The sequence below is a fragment of the Gymnoscopelus microlampas genome (genome assembly GCF_963454915.1).
Source record: "Gymnoscopelus microlampas genome assembly, chromosome: 5".
In the NCBI taxonomy this organism is placed as follows: domain Eukaryota; kingdom Metazoa; phylum Chordata; class Actinopteri; order Myctophiformes; family Myctophidae; genus Gymnoscopelus; species Gymnoscopelus microlampas.
Window position 1 is genome coordinate 46,929,196 of NC_139942.1, and position 13,454 is coordinate 46,942,649.

Consider the following 13,454-nt stretch of genomic DNA (forward strand, 5'->3'; position numbering starts at 1 on the left):
CATTCAAACAGGCTTTTCAAGATGTTTTTTTTGGAGCATTTTGCATTGATTAGATTGATCAAACGACATGTGGAGGAATTGAGAGGAAAGAGCGAGAAGACAATGTGACTAAAACATTTAGCATTTAGCAGCCAGATTATATCATATGATGTCCAAATAACTAAGCTGCAATCAGTAACATTTAGGGATATGAACCCGGGTCCCCTGCAGTTGAGTACAACTGAATATAGCAGAAACCCATTTGAGCAGAGGACAAGTTACATTTTGACCTTCATGCTATACCTCTTGTTAACCAGTAGTGGTCCTACTCGACCATAGGTTATACATTTCTCAATTACTTCTATGGTATATTAGACTCTATTAGAGTCTAGTCTATAGACTATAGGCTACGATTGTTATCTCTGGGACCACCTAACTAACTCACCCATATCCAGCCAGGAAGCCCAGGCTGGGCGGGCTGACCTGGTCACTGAACACATAGAGCTCCAGGCCGGGGTCATAGAGGTTCTTTTGTTTCCTCTTCTGGATTCGTCCCAGATCGGTCTGGTTGACGATCCACCACTCCTGGACGTCATCAGAGGCGTTGCGAGCTCTCTTCAGGTTCAAGTTGATGCTCATCAGCAAATCGTCTAGAAGAGTTACATATATAGCAGGGTTATTACAGTTATCTAAGACTGAAACTAAAACTTAAAAAAAGAATTGAACCCTAGCGGAAGCCTAGCGGAAGTTTTCTTAAAATGAAAACCCCCAAAATTAACGATTAATGCAAAACTAACTAAAACAAACTTAAATGAAACAGAATTACGTGTAAAATCATCTTTGTTTTAGTTTTTCCATCATCACATCTGATGTCATGCATTATTTCATACTACCTGTTTGAGCTTCTATAGATCGAGGTATTCCTCACAAAAAACTAAAACTAGATAAACAAGACCAGGAGACCTGGTTCTGCCAGACCCAGAATAAATTCCCTTTTATGCCCATGTATGGACGAAAGGGGGACGAAATTCAGAGGTCCCTTTTATGCCCATTTATGTACGAAAGGGGGACGAAAAAAAGACAGACTTTTATGCCCATGTATGGACGAAAGGGGGACAAAGCCTCATGTAGGCCGACCCCTTGGGGCTGGCAAAAAATAAACTAAAACTAGTCAATTCCTAAAAATTAAGGTCTTTTGGCACGTGCCACCGTCGTACGATTGCGCATAAATTAGACATTGCCCTCTGCCACCGTGTAAGAGGGTTTACAGTAACACACAAAAAAGAAACACATGCATGCAAGCATGAAAACATGAACAAAAACACACAAAAGGTCTCAACCTCAGAAATCATTTTCCTCTCTTTCTTCTGTTTCATTGTCCGGAGCCTGTACTTGTGCTGCCTCATCTGTTTCTGTTGCTGTAGTCATGGCTGCCAGTTCCCACCTGATGTCATGCGGGAGTCCCGACTGCTCCAGGCCGTACTGGATGACCGCTAGCTTGCATAGCGTCTTCAGACTAGGACTCAAGTCTAAGATGTACAGGTCAGACACATAATCTTCGTCTTCGACCTCCACTTGAACGGCCGTGTATCTGTAGCCTCCAAAGAGGATGATGCGATCTCCGACCGTGCAACAGCACATTACGGTGATCCCACATGGGCCTTTGCCCTTGGGCTCAAGCGTCTTCCAGGAGAAGGTCTCTGGACTGAATTTCCATAGATCGTTAAAGGCCCGGGGCTTCAGAGGGAAATTGTGGCCACCGAATATGTACAGCTCTCCGTTGTAGGCAAAGGCTGAATGACCCCAGCGTCGTTCTGGAAGAAGCTTTGCAGAAGGCGTGCTCAGCCAGCAGTTGGCGTCCGTATCAAACACACTGACGTAATCTTCCCCGTGGTCCCCTTCGCCCCCAAATACAAACATCTGTGTCCCGATGATGGTGGCAGAGTGACATGATGAAGCAGGCGCCGGAGTGCCTCCGGTGTTAATGGAAGACCAGACCATTGTGGTGGTGTCCAACTTGTAGATGTCATTGGTCCACCGAGACAGGTTGTTGTATCCTCCAAACGTATACATGACCTTCCCCAAGACACAGGCTGAGTGGCTCTCCTTTGCCTCCGGAACAGTCCCAGAAACACTGGGGCTGAACCATCTGTGGGTGTCGACATCGAATGCGTAAAGCACGTTGCAGTACTCCCATCTGGGGGAAACAAATCCCCCCCAGATGTAGATGACATCTTCTATGACATCTTCTATCAGCACGGCTGTGTGGCCGTACATGGAGGGAACCTCCAGGGGATGTTCTCCTTCACTTGTCACTGGGGTCAACGTCACCCAGCGCAGAGACACTGTGTTGAAGACATGCACGTCCATCTGTTCCGTGTCGTACATGTAGTTACAGAACCCTCCAAAGGAGTACACCTTGTCTCCAACTGCCACAGCAGCATGGAGGGATGTCTTTGGTCCTCCTTCTATATGCACTGTCCAGTGCAATATTTCACACACCATCATGGACAGAATTCACTCATTAAATCGTAGTCTGTAAAATAATGAGGTTCTATTGCACCTGCCTATATTGGTACAGCGGCACAAATGTCAACCAAAGCTTGGCCAATCCGCAAAGCCGATGGGTTGGGTTGGCCTATTGGGGAAGCTGATGCCGGCCCTAATATGGCATGTAGAAAGCTTAGTGGTTGAACTTTTTGAAGCTTTCCCTTGAGACTTCATTGTCACAAACAGCCCTGCATAATCGAATTCCAGTGTGTGTGACTGACAAAACAAGTGTTAAAACTAAGTAGCCTAGTAACAGGTAAAGTAACGATGTAAGCCAGTGTGGCCTAATACTGTATCTATTTAAGATTTGCAACCATTTTAGAACTTTGCAAAGAAAGAATTCAGCAGTTTGAATTACCCCGTCACAGGCTGGCTGATGCCAGCTGATTCAACAGTCGAATCGCAAGCAACATGAGGACATTCTCTGTTATCTGTTGCTCTCTGTTATGTTCCCATATGCCACAAGGATGCCCTTCCAAAGTCAGAGCACTGAGGTCCCTTTCTTCGAGAAAAGGCAGTGTACAAGCTCACAACGCATGGCGTTGCAACACAACGCTTTGTGAGCTTGTAGATCTTTGCTATTTTTGAAACAGGGCTTAAGTGGTTAAGCACAATAATATACTTTTAATAACTACTTCACCTTCATAAAGCTGATCAATGGGCTTGGCGTCAGAGTCACTGGGAGCTCGAAGATAACGTGGAAAAATGTCTTTTATGATCCTGTAGGGGAGCAGAGCAGAGAAAAAAAACTCAACGTCCATCACATTTCCTTTTTAATCGAGTTCTGCTGCTGTGTAATTCCAAAATAAAACAAGACAGGACATGGCGTCCAGTTGTTCGAGACTTCATCAATCTCGAACCACCCATCCACCCGTTTGTCTTGTCTCTATCTAGCTCAGTTCTTGGAGGGTTCTTAACTCTTCCAGAACTAAGCAGGTCATAACACACAGATTCTTGTGCAGTACATGGAAGAACATGCTAGTGATAACCGCGGCATGAACCACCACACTCACACTGATTCATCTCTGGAGCCGTTCAGCAGCTTAATGAGCTGGCTCTTTGTGATTTCGTCCAGACGGGTCACCGACTTCCCTGTTGCCATTTCAGATTTACCACCCAGTGTGAGGTTCCTGATTGGGTGAGAGTGAGTGTCAGAAAACATTAAAACCCAGAGTGTTGATTTAACACTTTTAAACATGGCGTTCCCTAGCTCAGTGGTTCCCAAACCTTTTAGCTTGAGACCCAAAAGAGAAATTTGATGTCTCCCCGGGACCCAAACCCAAAGCCAAGAACGAGTTATCCCGAGTTTGTATTTTTTTATTTCATTGGCACTGTGAGAGTTAAAAGTTATTTGTTTTCTAATTAATGACATTTCTTTTTTGATTTATTTTTAAATTCTTAATATCTTTAATATCTAATATCTTTTGAAATAAGAAAATATTAAAAAGAAAATAGGCAATTTTAGTCGTAACCCATAAAAATTGGTCCGCGACCGAAACATGGGTCCCGAACCCACTGTTTGGGAGACACTGTCCTAGCTCACAACGCATCCAAAATAGCCAATGTACAGTACAGGCTCATAATGCGTCGCAATGAGACACATTTTCCAAAATCTTCCAAAAAATGTGCCCCATGAGAGTGCAGACTTGGAACGTCGTTGGAACTTGAAAGGTGTTGAACGTTCAGAACTTGAACCTGTTTGTTTACCTCTGAATGGACCAGGCCACGGTGATGGGGAAGTCCTCCTCGGACTCCAGCATGACCATGAGGTTCTCCCTGCTGGGAGGGCTGATGGTCCACAGGGAGTTGGAGCTTCCCTCCAGCTCTGCGATGGTCAGGTCATCGTGAGTGTAGCCCTCCAGCCACTGCAGAGCCGTCTGGAGAGAGAGAGGCATTGTGAAATATCAATCCATTAACACCGGGAAACCATCCCGGTGTCATTTGTAGATTTCTTTGGCTATTCAAAAATAGCAGATGTACAAGATTGTAGATCTAATGTTAAATATATATAAAAGGCCGATCTTCTAAATTCTAAATGTTGCTATCATCATTTCATGTCAAGGACGACCCAAAATGATATGTATTTGGCCACGGACCCCCATCTAAAAATATATTTTAAAAGATTTGAGAAAAAAATATTGCTTAAAAAAATAACATATATATTCAAAGACCACCATACAGACTGGTTAAAATAATCTTTTATTAAAAAAAATCACACCCAGTGTGAAGAGAGTGGTGCCTTTGAAAGTGTAACTGGTTGCATCCGCAACAATCAGCAACAATATGTTGTCACGTGACACGTGACAACATATTGTCACGTGTCACGTGAAGCTTGACCAATCAGCCGTGCTCAAACATACGGACGGACATACGGACGGACGGACATACGGACACACGGACTAAGTCAAATGTAGGAGTGGTTGGCACCACTCAAAAAAAAGTTTCAGCTTTAACACCATTAGGTTATGGGGAGTGATTCCTCCATATAAAAACTTTATGCAGTCACAATGATTCAATTCGCTTGTATGAAAATCACTATGATTCTAAGACACATGGCTAACACTTGAAGCTGCAATCTGGAAAGCATTTTTTAATCTCTGGGACCTAGCTATCAAACATTTTTACTGGGGACCCCCTGGAACCCCCCTCGCCGTAAGGTAAAGTAGTTCAGATGCATGTCCTCCCCATGGCCACAGTTTGTTGATATAATACCAGAGACACATGAGAAACAAATGACATCTTTGCATCTATTCATGTATGCAATATTTACAATGCTTACACAATACTATCATACGACGCACTTACGTCATCAATGTACGAATGCACAAATCTCTTAAATTCATGCGGCGTTACATCCTGAAGCTGGTTCTGCTGTGCGCTCATGGTGAAGACAGGCTGGAAGAAAGGAAAACAGCGCATTCATATACAACTGGAACAATCTTCTTTTGCATTCATATGCAACAGAAAAAAAAATCTTTTGAAGAATCGTTTGTCCATTTCTTTTGTAGAAGGCAATCATTTTGTTTTGCACCAAAACTGAAATACAGCATAATCAGATTTGTTGTACTGCCAAAACATCTCAATCCTATAAAGCCAAGAGACAAAACAACATGCTTCGCCTCAGAAACGTTTCCCAAAAATAGGCATTTATCCTTTGTCGTCACCCTGAGATTGAAGCATGTTTTGAGTTCTTTCAGAGTAGGTTATTGCGGTATGTTTGCTTACATTCCAGCTCTTCTCATGCATTTATTTCTTTTTTCTATTAATTGTGTCACGTGCTGCTTTTAAAGTTGTTCCATTTTGTTAATTGGACCTGACTTTAATTTCAAATCAAGACCCATCAAACATCAAAAAGTGTGTTACGTTGTCCTTTTTGGCCGCTTTGGTCGCTTGCAAAAGTCATTGTTAATCTCAGGGAGACTACTACCCTGGTTAAATAAAGGTTCCCTCCCCCCCAAAGGTTCAGTGTAAGCAGTCCAATAAAGTGTGTCTATTAAAACCACTTGAACCCTATTCTGGGTATGTCGTAATAGGTGAACATTCGGCGAAAATAGCTGATCTACAAGCTTGTAGATCTTATAGATTTGGTGTAGGGGGAAAAGAGTCGACCAAGCATAGACCCCTGGGTGATCATGGTTTAAGTAGCTAAAGTGTGTGTGTGTGTGTGTGTGTGTGTGTGTGTGTGTGTGTGTGTGTGTGTGTGTGTGTGTGTGTGTGTGTGTGTGTGTGTACCTGGAACCCAGCCAGGGTGATCTTCAGAGAGACATCCAGGGGTTTGTTGACCACTCCGGCCACAGACTTGACCAGCGACATGAAGAGCAGAGGGAACCACACGATGCAGATGAGAAGCATCACGATCATGCCTCCCATCCCGTACTTCACCACCGGCTTCTTCTTCTGCCCTCGGGGCTGAGGGTACTTCTGTGGACGAGAGAAGAAGCATGGTAGACGGTAGACTGAACATGCAGCATATTGTTGCTGCATCTTAAGATTTTAAGCTGTTTATCGTTGTCTATCGTTTTATCGCCACGTTATATTCGTTATGTTCTGTGGATGTGTAAATTAATGCAAAGTGCATGAATTAAACACTGTAAGACCTTTGCAGTAAATACTTCTGATTCCTCTTATTTAGACACTATGGATTTGACTGTATAGCCACCGCTTTTTAAGAGGGGCTTGAAAAGGGGCTCAAAGGGTACATCTTGATGTTCTCATTCAGACTCCCCCCACCTCATGACCTCTGGTCATTTGGTGCACATAGCATTTGTTTTCTGTTCAGCTTGTGTTGTATGTTTCTGTGTATGTTGTTAATTTTGGGTTGTTTTCCCTACTCACTGCAAACTGCATTTTTACCCCCCAAACATAAAAGCCTTGAATTTGAGCTGAGTTTACTTGCTGTAACTCTATGCAGGCTTGCCGAAACCAGTTTTTTGTCACAGCTTGTGCTGTCCTAACACACACAACGCACATTTCACATCATATTTACATTAACAGAGGGTACAGTTCCTTGGTTATGGTTACGTTTTATGCTCTGCTGCAAGCCAAAATTCCCATTTGGGAAAATCTTGAACTTGAAACTGCTCCACCCTGGAGGGCAATTCTTCCTTCATTCTAATCCAGACCTGGCTGGGACAATGCTTGCCTATAATGTATTTGGCCGTAGACCCCCATCTGAAAATGTTTTGTGCCAGGGACCCCCAGAAGACAAGATTTTACAAACATTTTCAATTTCTTTCAAAAAATGCAGATGTACAAGCTCACAGCACGGGTTTGAACCCACTAGGAGGAAAGTACTGAACAACAAAAAAAAAAAACTCTACGCCTGTATGCCCTTTAAGGTGTCTCTAGGCCCTTTAAGGTGCCCTTGGCCTTGAGCAAGGCATTTCACTGGGTTGCTGTAATCTAACAGTATAAGACTGTTGGTTGTAGCAGACTGTGGCTGACAAAGAGCATCTGTGCTCTGCCTCTGTGCGTCACTACCAGTGAAGAAATAAAAGTGAAATATCACTGATGAAATAAAGTATAATATATATAAAGAAATTCAAATACATACACATGCTGTACATGTTTTTTTTTTAAATGTAACCACTTTCAACCTGGTGTCTCTATTTTGGGAATGTCATTATAGGTGAAGATGTTCCAAAACAAAAAATAATACAACAAATAAAATGAATACAAATATATAAATAAAAAAAATGATAATGTAATAATACAAAATATTTCCAGGGAAAGAAAGCAGATTTTGAATGATGTCCTTCAACAGACTAAACCACAGATGAGTGCCGTCCAAACCTTCTCTGATTCCCTCCAGCACTTGAGGACAAAGATGTGAGCGTAGATGTCCTCCACACAGATCCAGCTGGACAGGGACAGACTGGTGTCCGTCCACACCCAGTCCATCACCGCTCTCAGCTCTGTGAGGAACGGCACCAGACGGAACCTGTTGGACAAACAAAAGCATTTTGTTGAGGTTTCAACCCGACGGAGACCATATCCATTCTCACTACATTTGATTGTTTCTGTTACTTTTGCATTTCTTTTCTTTTATTCTTCTTTTCTTGTCCTTTATTATTTTTTAACCACTTTAAATCTGGTGTCCTTTATTTTGGGCGTTATTTTCAGCTTACAAATACATTTGTAAGCTGACAGCCTCCATTATCCATGTTGCTTCGTTTTTTATCGGGGAAGGAACTTTTTTCTCTTTAAATCAAATCAAATCAAACTTTAATACAACCCCTTTTTAAAACAACCGTAGTCAAGTGCTGCACAGGTTAAAAACAATCCAACAAAACAATACAATCAATTCAAATATAATCAAACAAACAATCAAACAAGATGTGGTCAAATAAAAATTAAGCTTGGCTGTGATTAAAAGCCATGTCGAAAAAAAGTGCGTCTTACTGCATTAGTGCTTCCTTATACAGTAGGCATGACACAGGGAAATACGGAACCTTATGCCACAGAGGTGATGTGATGTGGAGTGTACAGTGTAATGCAACATCTAGTGGATGAGTGTTGTCTATATAGCATCTATTATTCAGTCAATCAAAAATATACATTTTCCCAGATGAGCTAATCTAATAAAAGCCTCATAAATAATACCAAAAACATCAATACATTTATAATTCATTTGCAATTCATACGGTTCACAAAGTCCCTCCCTGAAGCATCAGTAACCAATCAATTGAAGTGAAACATGACGGAGCACCCAGAAGACCAATCACAAACATGTGCGGCCGGTCATTATTCCACCAAGACAGGACGGATGCATTCCAGTAGCCGCCAGACACGAGTCCTCGTTTCCATAGCTACTCACCCTTGAAACAGGAAGAGGTTGGCGTAGTTGTAGCTCTTGGTGAGGAAGTTACCCAGCACACGGGTGGGGTAGCCACAGCGGATCTGATAGGCCGATAGACTGAAGTAGCCGCACTTGACAAAGTACCACATCTGTGCCACTGTGTTCTCATTGAAACGCCTGCAAGGTGTAGATGGAGGCAAGGCAAAGAAAGTAATCTGTGTAGCTCATTTCTCCAACAAGGCAATTCAAAGTGCTTTACACAAAAACATTAAAAGGAGTAGTTCACCCCAAACAAATCTAAGCATTGAAATAATAGAGATGTTTTTTGTTTTTGGGTTAGGGTTAGGGTCTTTAATATTATCATCAAATTATTGGCTTAGGAATGCAACAAAACTAATTAAAATAGAAGAGTAAGAGAATTGCAGAATCAAGAAAAGAGCAGTGGCAAACAGAAGAATATGCAGTTTGAAGAGTGATGTCATCATGTTTGAAATTAATGACAATTAGTAGCATTGTCTTACTTTTTAATTTACAATGGCCTAATTTGCTGTCCATTAACCTGTGCAATGGCTAAAGCAGTAGTTCTCAAATGTTTTCATGTCAAGGACCCCAACATTGATATGTATATGGCCACCAGCCCACCACGGACCCCCATCTGAAAATATTTTGTGCCAAGGACCCCCAATCAAGATTTGTGTCGTTAAAATGATTTAAAAATATTCCTAATTTGTCACATATTTTCACATTTTTCTTTTTTTAATATCTGATGTACAGTATATAGGATTAAAGTGGTTAACGGATTGTAATGCTATATTAACAAATTTAGCTGGAACCCACTCAAGGACCACTGGGGGTCCCCCGGACCCCACTTTGAGAACCACTGGGCTAAAGTGACGTATATGTCTAAAATAAGTTCCTACTTCTCTGTGACTCCGGGCAGGATGAAGAACATCCAGAAGTGGATTCCAAACACCAGGATGACCTGGAAGATGGTCTTTCCCATGACGGTCTTCCTGAGGTAGAGCGCCCGGTCCACCACCATGGTCCCAAACTGGATCAGCACCATGACCAGGAAGGGTCCCGGCACCTGGTCCTCCGACAGGGACGAGGTGATGTCTGCTCCCGCCGAGTGTTTCTGGACAGGGGAGCAAGGACATGCTGAACTTAACATGGATCGGCTTCAGTTAAAAATGCCTCACAACGCCAGGCGTTACATCCTGTCAATTAAGAAAAAACACACTGATTTGATCAGTGTGTTTTTTCCGCCCTTCTTTTCATAGCTAGAGAGCTAACTCGTTAACCTGGTGTCCCTTTTATGGGAATAATAGACAATTTATTTTTTCTAATTAAAAAAATGTCTAAATATTCAAAATGTCGAAAAATAGCCTATTTGCAAGCTCGCAACGTGTCGCCTGTAGATAGTCAATTTTCGCTGTCGGTCATATAACAGAGAAGTGGTTCTCAAAGTGGGGTCCGGGGACCCCCAGGGGTACTTGAGGGGGTTCCAGGGGGTCTCCAGCTAAATGATGGACAGGAACCAAATGGACCCTTATGGGTCTGTAACTCTGAGAGTGTACAAATGGAACCAAATGGACCCTAACGGGTCCATTTGGTTCCAATGGACCCGTTTGGTAGCCCTAATGCATGTTAAACGGGGTGTCCTTGAAATTTAAATGGTTGAGAATCACTGCTAGAGCCGTAAAAAATCTTCTCTTATGAGGGTCCCTGGCATATCTTTTGAAATGGGGGTCCGCGGGCTATTAAGTGTCAATTTGGGGGTCCTTGACATGAAAAAGTTTGAGAACCAATGTAACAGAGTATAATAGGACTTAAGTGGTCAATCTAAAATCCAAGGAAGGAAGGACCTACACCAAAGGCCCAGAATCCAAACACGATGATGATGAAGTCAATGGTGTCAGAGAGGAACATGAAGACATAGACGTCCGTGACGGCACTGTACTCAGGATGGACGATGTTGTGGAAGAACTGGCGTATGGGCAGGTAGAACTCCATGGCTCTGCAGGAAAACACAGTCACAGCAACTGTCAGGCAAATCAGGCCCACTTGAAATCTCAAAAGCCTTCGTGGCCTGCCCATGTGACGAGATGGGTGGGCCACGTGCATTTTCTTAGCTTGTAGATTGAATTTTTTTTTTAAGCGAAAGTGGTTAAGTATGTCTGTGGGTTTATAAATAAACATTACTAAACCAATGAATGAACAGTATTAATAAGAGCTTGTGACTAAATAATAACTACATCGGATCCACTGGAACTACAGGTCATTTTTTCCATTTTTTTGAAAAGCAACAGTTTTGGACAAGGTTTCCACCCTACAGCGACCATATCTGATTGAGCACCCAATGGGCCTCGCTATGAATCCACTTCCAGATATGCTGTAGCATCTGTGTGTACCAGTGTTGATTTTGACAGCAAATCTTTATTTAGTTTTAGTCATAGTCTTTTGAATAACATTTCATTTAGTTTTAGTCATATTTTAGTCATCTGAAAAGTTTTAGTTTTAGTCTAGTTTTAGTCGACTAAATCTACAATTGATTTTGTCGACAACAATGTATTTTGGCGGTGCCTTGATGGCGTCGTAATGGCTGATTTTACACTTGGTTGCATGCTGAAAATAGCCGATCTACAAGCTCACAACGCGTCGCAGCGCGACGCGTTGTGAGCTTGTAGATCTGCTATTTTAAGAGCGCAACACCCGAGCGCAACCAAACATAAAATGACTTGTCTTTTAGTTCTACTGGATCTCTTCTCCACTATAGTTCCTTAGCATTTTAGTTTTTATTTGTTGACGAAATTGTCAATATATTTAGTTTTAGTCATTGTACAGTAGCTTAGTTCTTTTTGTTGTTTTTGTTTAGTTTTCGTCAGTGGGAAAAAAAAGGCAGTCGACGGACATTTTTCGTCATAGTTTTAGTCGACAAAATGAACACTGGTGTGTACCTCTTTATGGTGAAGGCCTTCCCCTTGAGAAACTGCTCCCTGATCTTCTCCACGATGAGCTGCTTGCGGCTCTTGGGCTGGACGCTGGCCTCACTGCCGTAGCGCCGGCTGCTGCTGCAGCGGGAAGCCGTGCTTCCTGTTGGAAGTCATTTACATTGCTGGAGGTAAATGAACCATGTCCACTAGTCTGTGCATGATGTCACTGACCTACTGTAGACTCACATGCTCAGGCAGTGGACCTCACCAGTCTAAGGCTACTGTATGTTCACACTTGCAGGCCAAATAAAACATTTGGCCAATCCATAATCAGAATATTTTTTTATCAATATTATACAGTATGTCAGACCGGCGCTAGTCTGGTTTTTAACCCATTCAATCCGGGAACGCATCTGTGTCATTTTAGATTTGAGTTATAACCATTATTTGGCTATTAAAAAATAGCAGATCTACAAGGTCATAGCACGGCACCGAGTGCCGCGCTACGAGCTTGTAGATCTGCTATTTTAGATTTAGCAAATCTTTGATTATCATATTTTTCACATTTTGAACTCAAATATTTACTTCTAGAGGTCCCTGGAACTAAATATTTTACAAATGTTTAAAAATATATATATTCCGAAACGAACTGTGCATACGTCCGCCTGTCCGAGCGGTGGGTTTTATTTATTTATATTTATTTATATTGCGGGGGAGCGGGGGGGACTACGGGCATTCATTCTTTTTTCTTTTCTTTTTTTTCTTTTTTTTTTTTTTTTTGGTACACGCTGAAACATTATTTTTCCCTGTTCCCTTCTGACCCATGAACGATGAATATTGTTTTTTGTTTCTTGACATCAAAGTGTAAAAACACAGAATGCGAACTCTTCTTTTCCTCTCTCTCGTTCTCTTTCTTTCTTTCTCTCTCTCTTTCTCTCTCTCTTTTTCTCTCTCTTTCTCTCTCTCCATGAATTGCGGACAATATCTTTATTATAATACACAGTGTCATTCCGGTTTGATCTGTGAATATCCTGTTTCTGATTATTTTTTTACTAACATCAACCTTGCTATCTTTATTATTTTACTCATGTCTGATCTGTGGAAACTGTATCATTATTAGTAGCCTACTAAATTACAACAATTATTATTTTATTTACCCTTTGCTCTGAACCGAACTGCATACACAATGATATTCTGGTTTGACCCGTGAATACTCTCCCTCTGATTGCTTTTTTCACTAATACAATCATTGATATTTCTATTATTTCCACCATTGTTACTTTTATCACTTTTATTATCAGACATGTATTTACTACTTGCTATATAATTCGTTCTGAATCACAGCCGCATCCCCCTAAACTTGGATAGGTGCCAGATCCTTCGTTCTTCTATTTACTCTAATTATATATTTCGATCAAGCACCTCTCTCTGAATAGAAAGGATAAACGGACCCTGTGAATCGCGGATAATATCTTTATCATAATATATAGTGATACTCTGGTTTGATCTGTGGATATCTTCCCCTTGATTATTATTTTTGTATAAACATTGACTTTGCAATTTTTATTATTCAATCCTTGCCCGATCTGTGGAAACCGTATTTTTATTAGCCTACTAAATTACTACAGTTATTACTACTACTATTTTACTTACATCTTGCCTTGAACCGAACTGTATATACAATGATATTCTCA

The 13,454-nt window shown here is 41.6% G+C and overlaps 2 protein-coding genes across 3 annotated transcripts in view; both read right to left on the bottom strand.

Moving 5' to 3' along the window:
• Nucleotides 1–13,454, bottom strand: part of piezo2b (piezo-type mechanosensitive ion channel component 2b) — a 143,310-nt gene that overhangs the window by 1,225 nt on the left and 128,631 nt on the right. For both annotated transcript variants that reach the window (XM_084057136.1, XM_084057135.1), the window contains exons 43-53: nucleotides 11,785–11,920; nucleotides 10,697–10,844; nucleotides 9,748–9,962; nucleotides 8,846–9,004; nucleotides 7,822–7,969; nucleotides 6,262–6,450; nucleotides 5,335–5,424; nucleotides 4,237–4,406; nucleotides 3,543–3,659; nucleotides 3,170–3,249; nucleotides 425–629 (exon numbers count right to left, since the gene is read on the bottom strand). In XM_084057136.1, the coding sequence (XP_083913262.1) occupies nucleotides 425–629; nucleotides 3,170–3,249; nucleotides 3,543–3,659; nucleotides 4,237–4,406; nucleotides 5,335–5,424; nucleotides 6,262–6,450; nucleotides 7,822–7,969; nucleotides 8,846–9,004; nucleotides 9,748–9,962; nucleotides 10,697–10,844; nucleotides 11,785–11,920 (1,657 nt within the window). The remainder of the gene's footprint in view (nucleotides 1–424; nucleotides 630–3,169; nucleotides 3,250–3,542; nucleotides 3,660–4,236; nucleotides 4,407–5,334; nucleotides 5,425–6,261; nucleotides 6,451–7,821; nucleotides 7,970–8,845; nucleotides 9,005–9,747; nucleotides 9,963–10,696; nucleotides 10,845–11,784; nucleotides 11,921–13,454) is intronic.
• Nucleotides 1,321–2,575, bottom strand: LOC311045969 (kelch domain-containing protein 3-like; the record flags this gene model as incomplete). Its single annotated transcript, XM_084058040.1, has 1 exon — nucleotides 1,321–2,575. Exon 1 carries the CDS (start codon nucleotides 2,485–2,487, stop codon nucleotides 1,321–1,323), a length of 1,167 nt encoding a protein of 388 aa, XP_083914166.1. The 5' UTR covers nucleotides 2,488–2,575.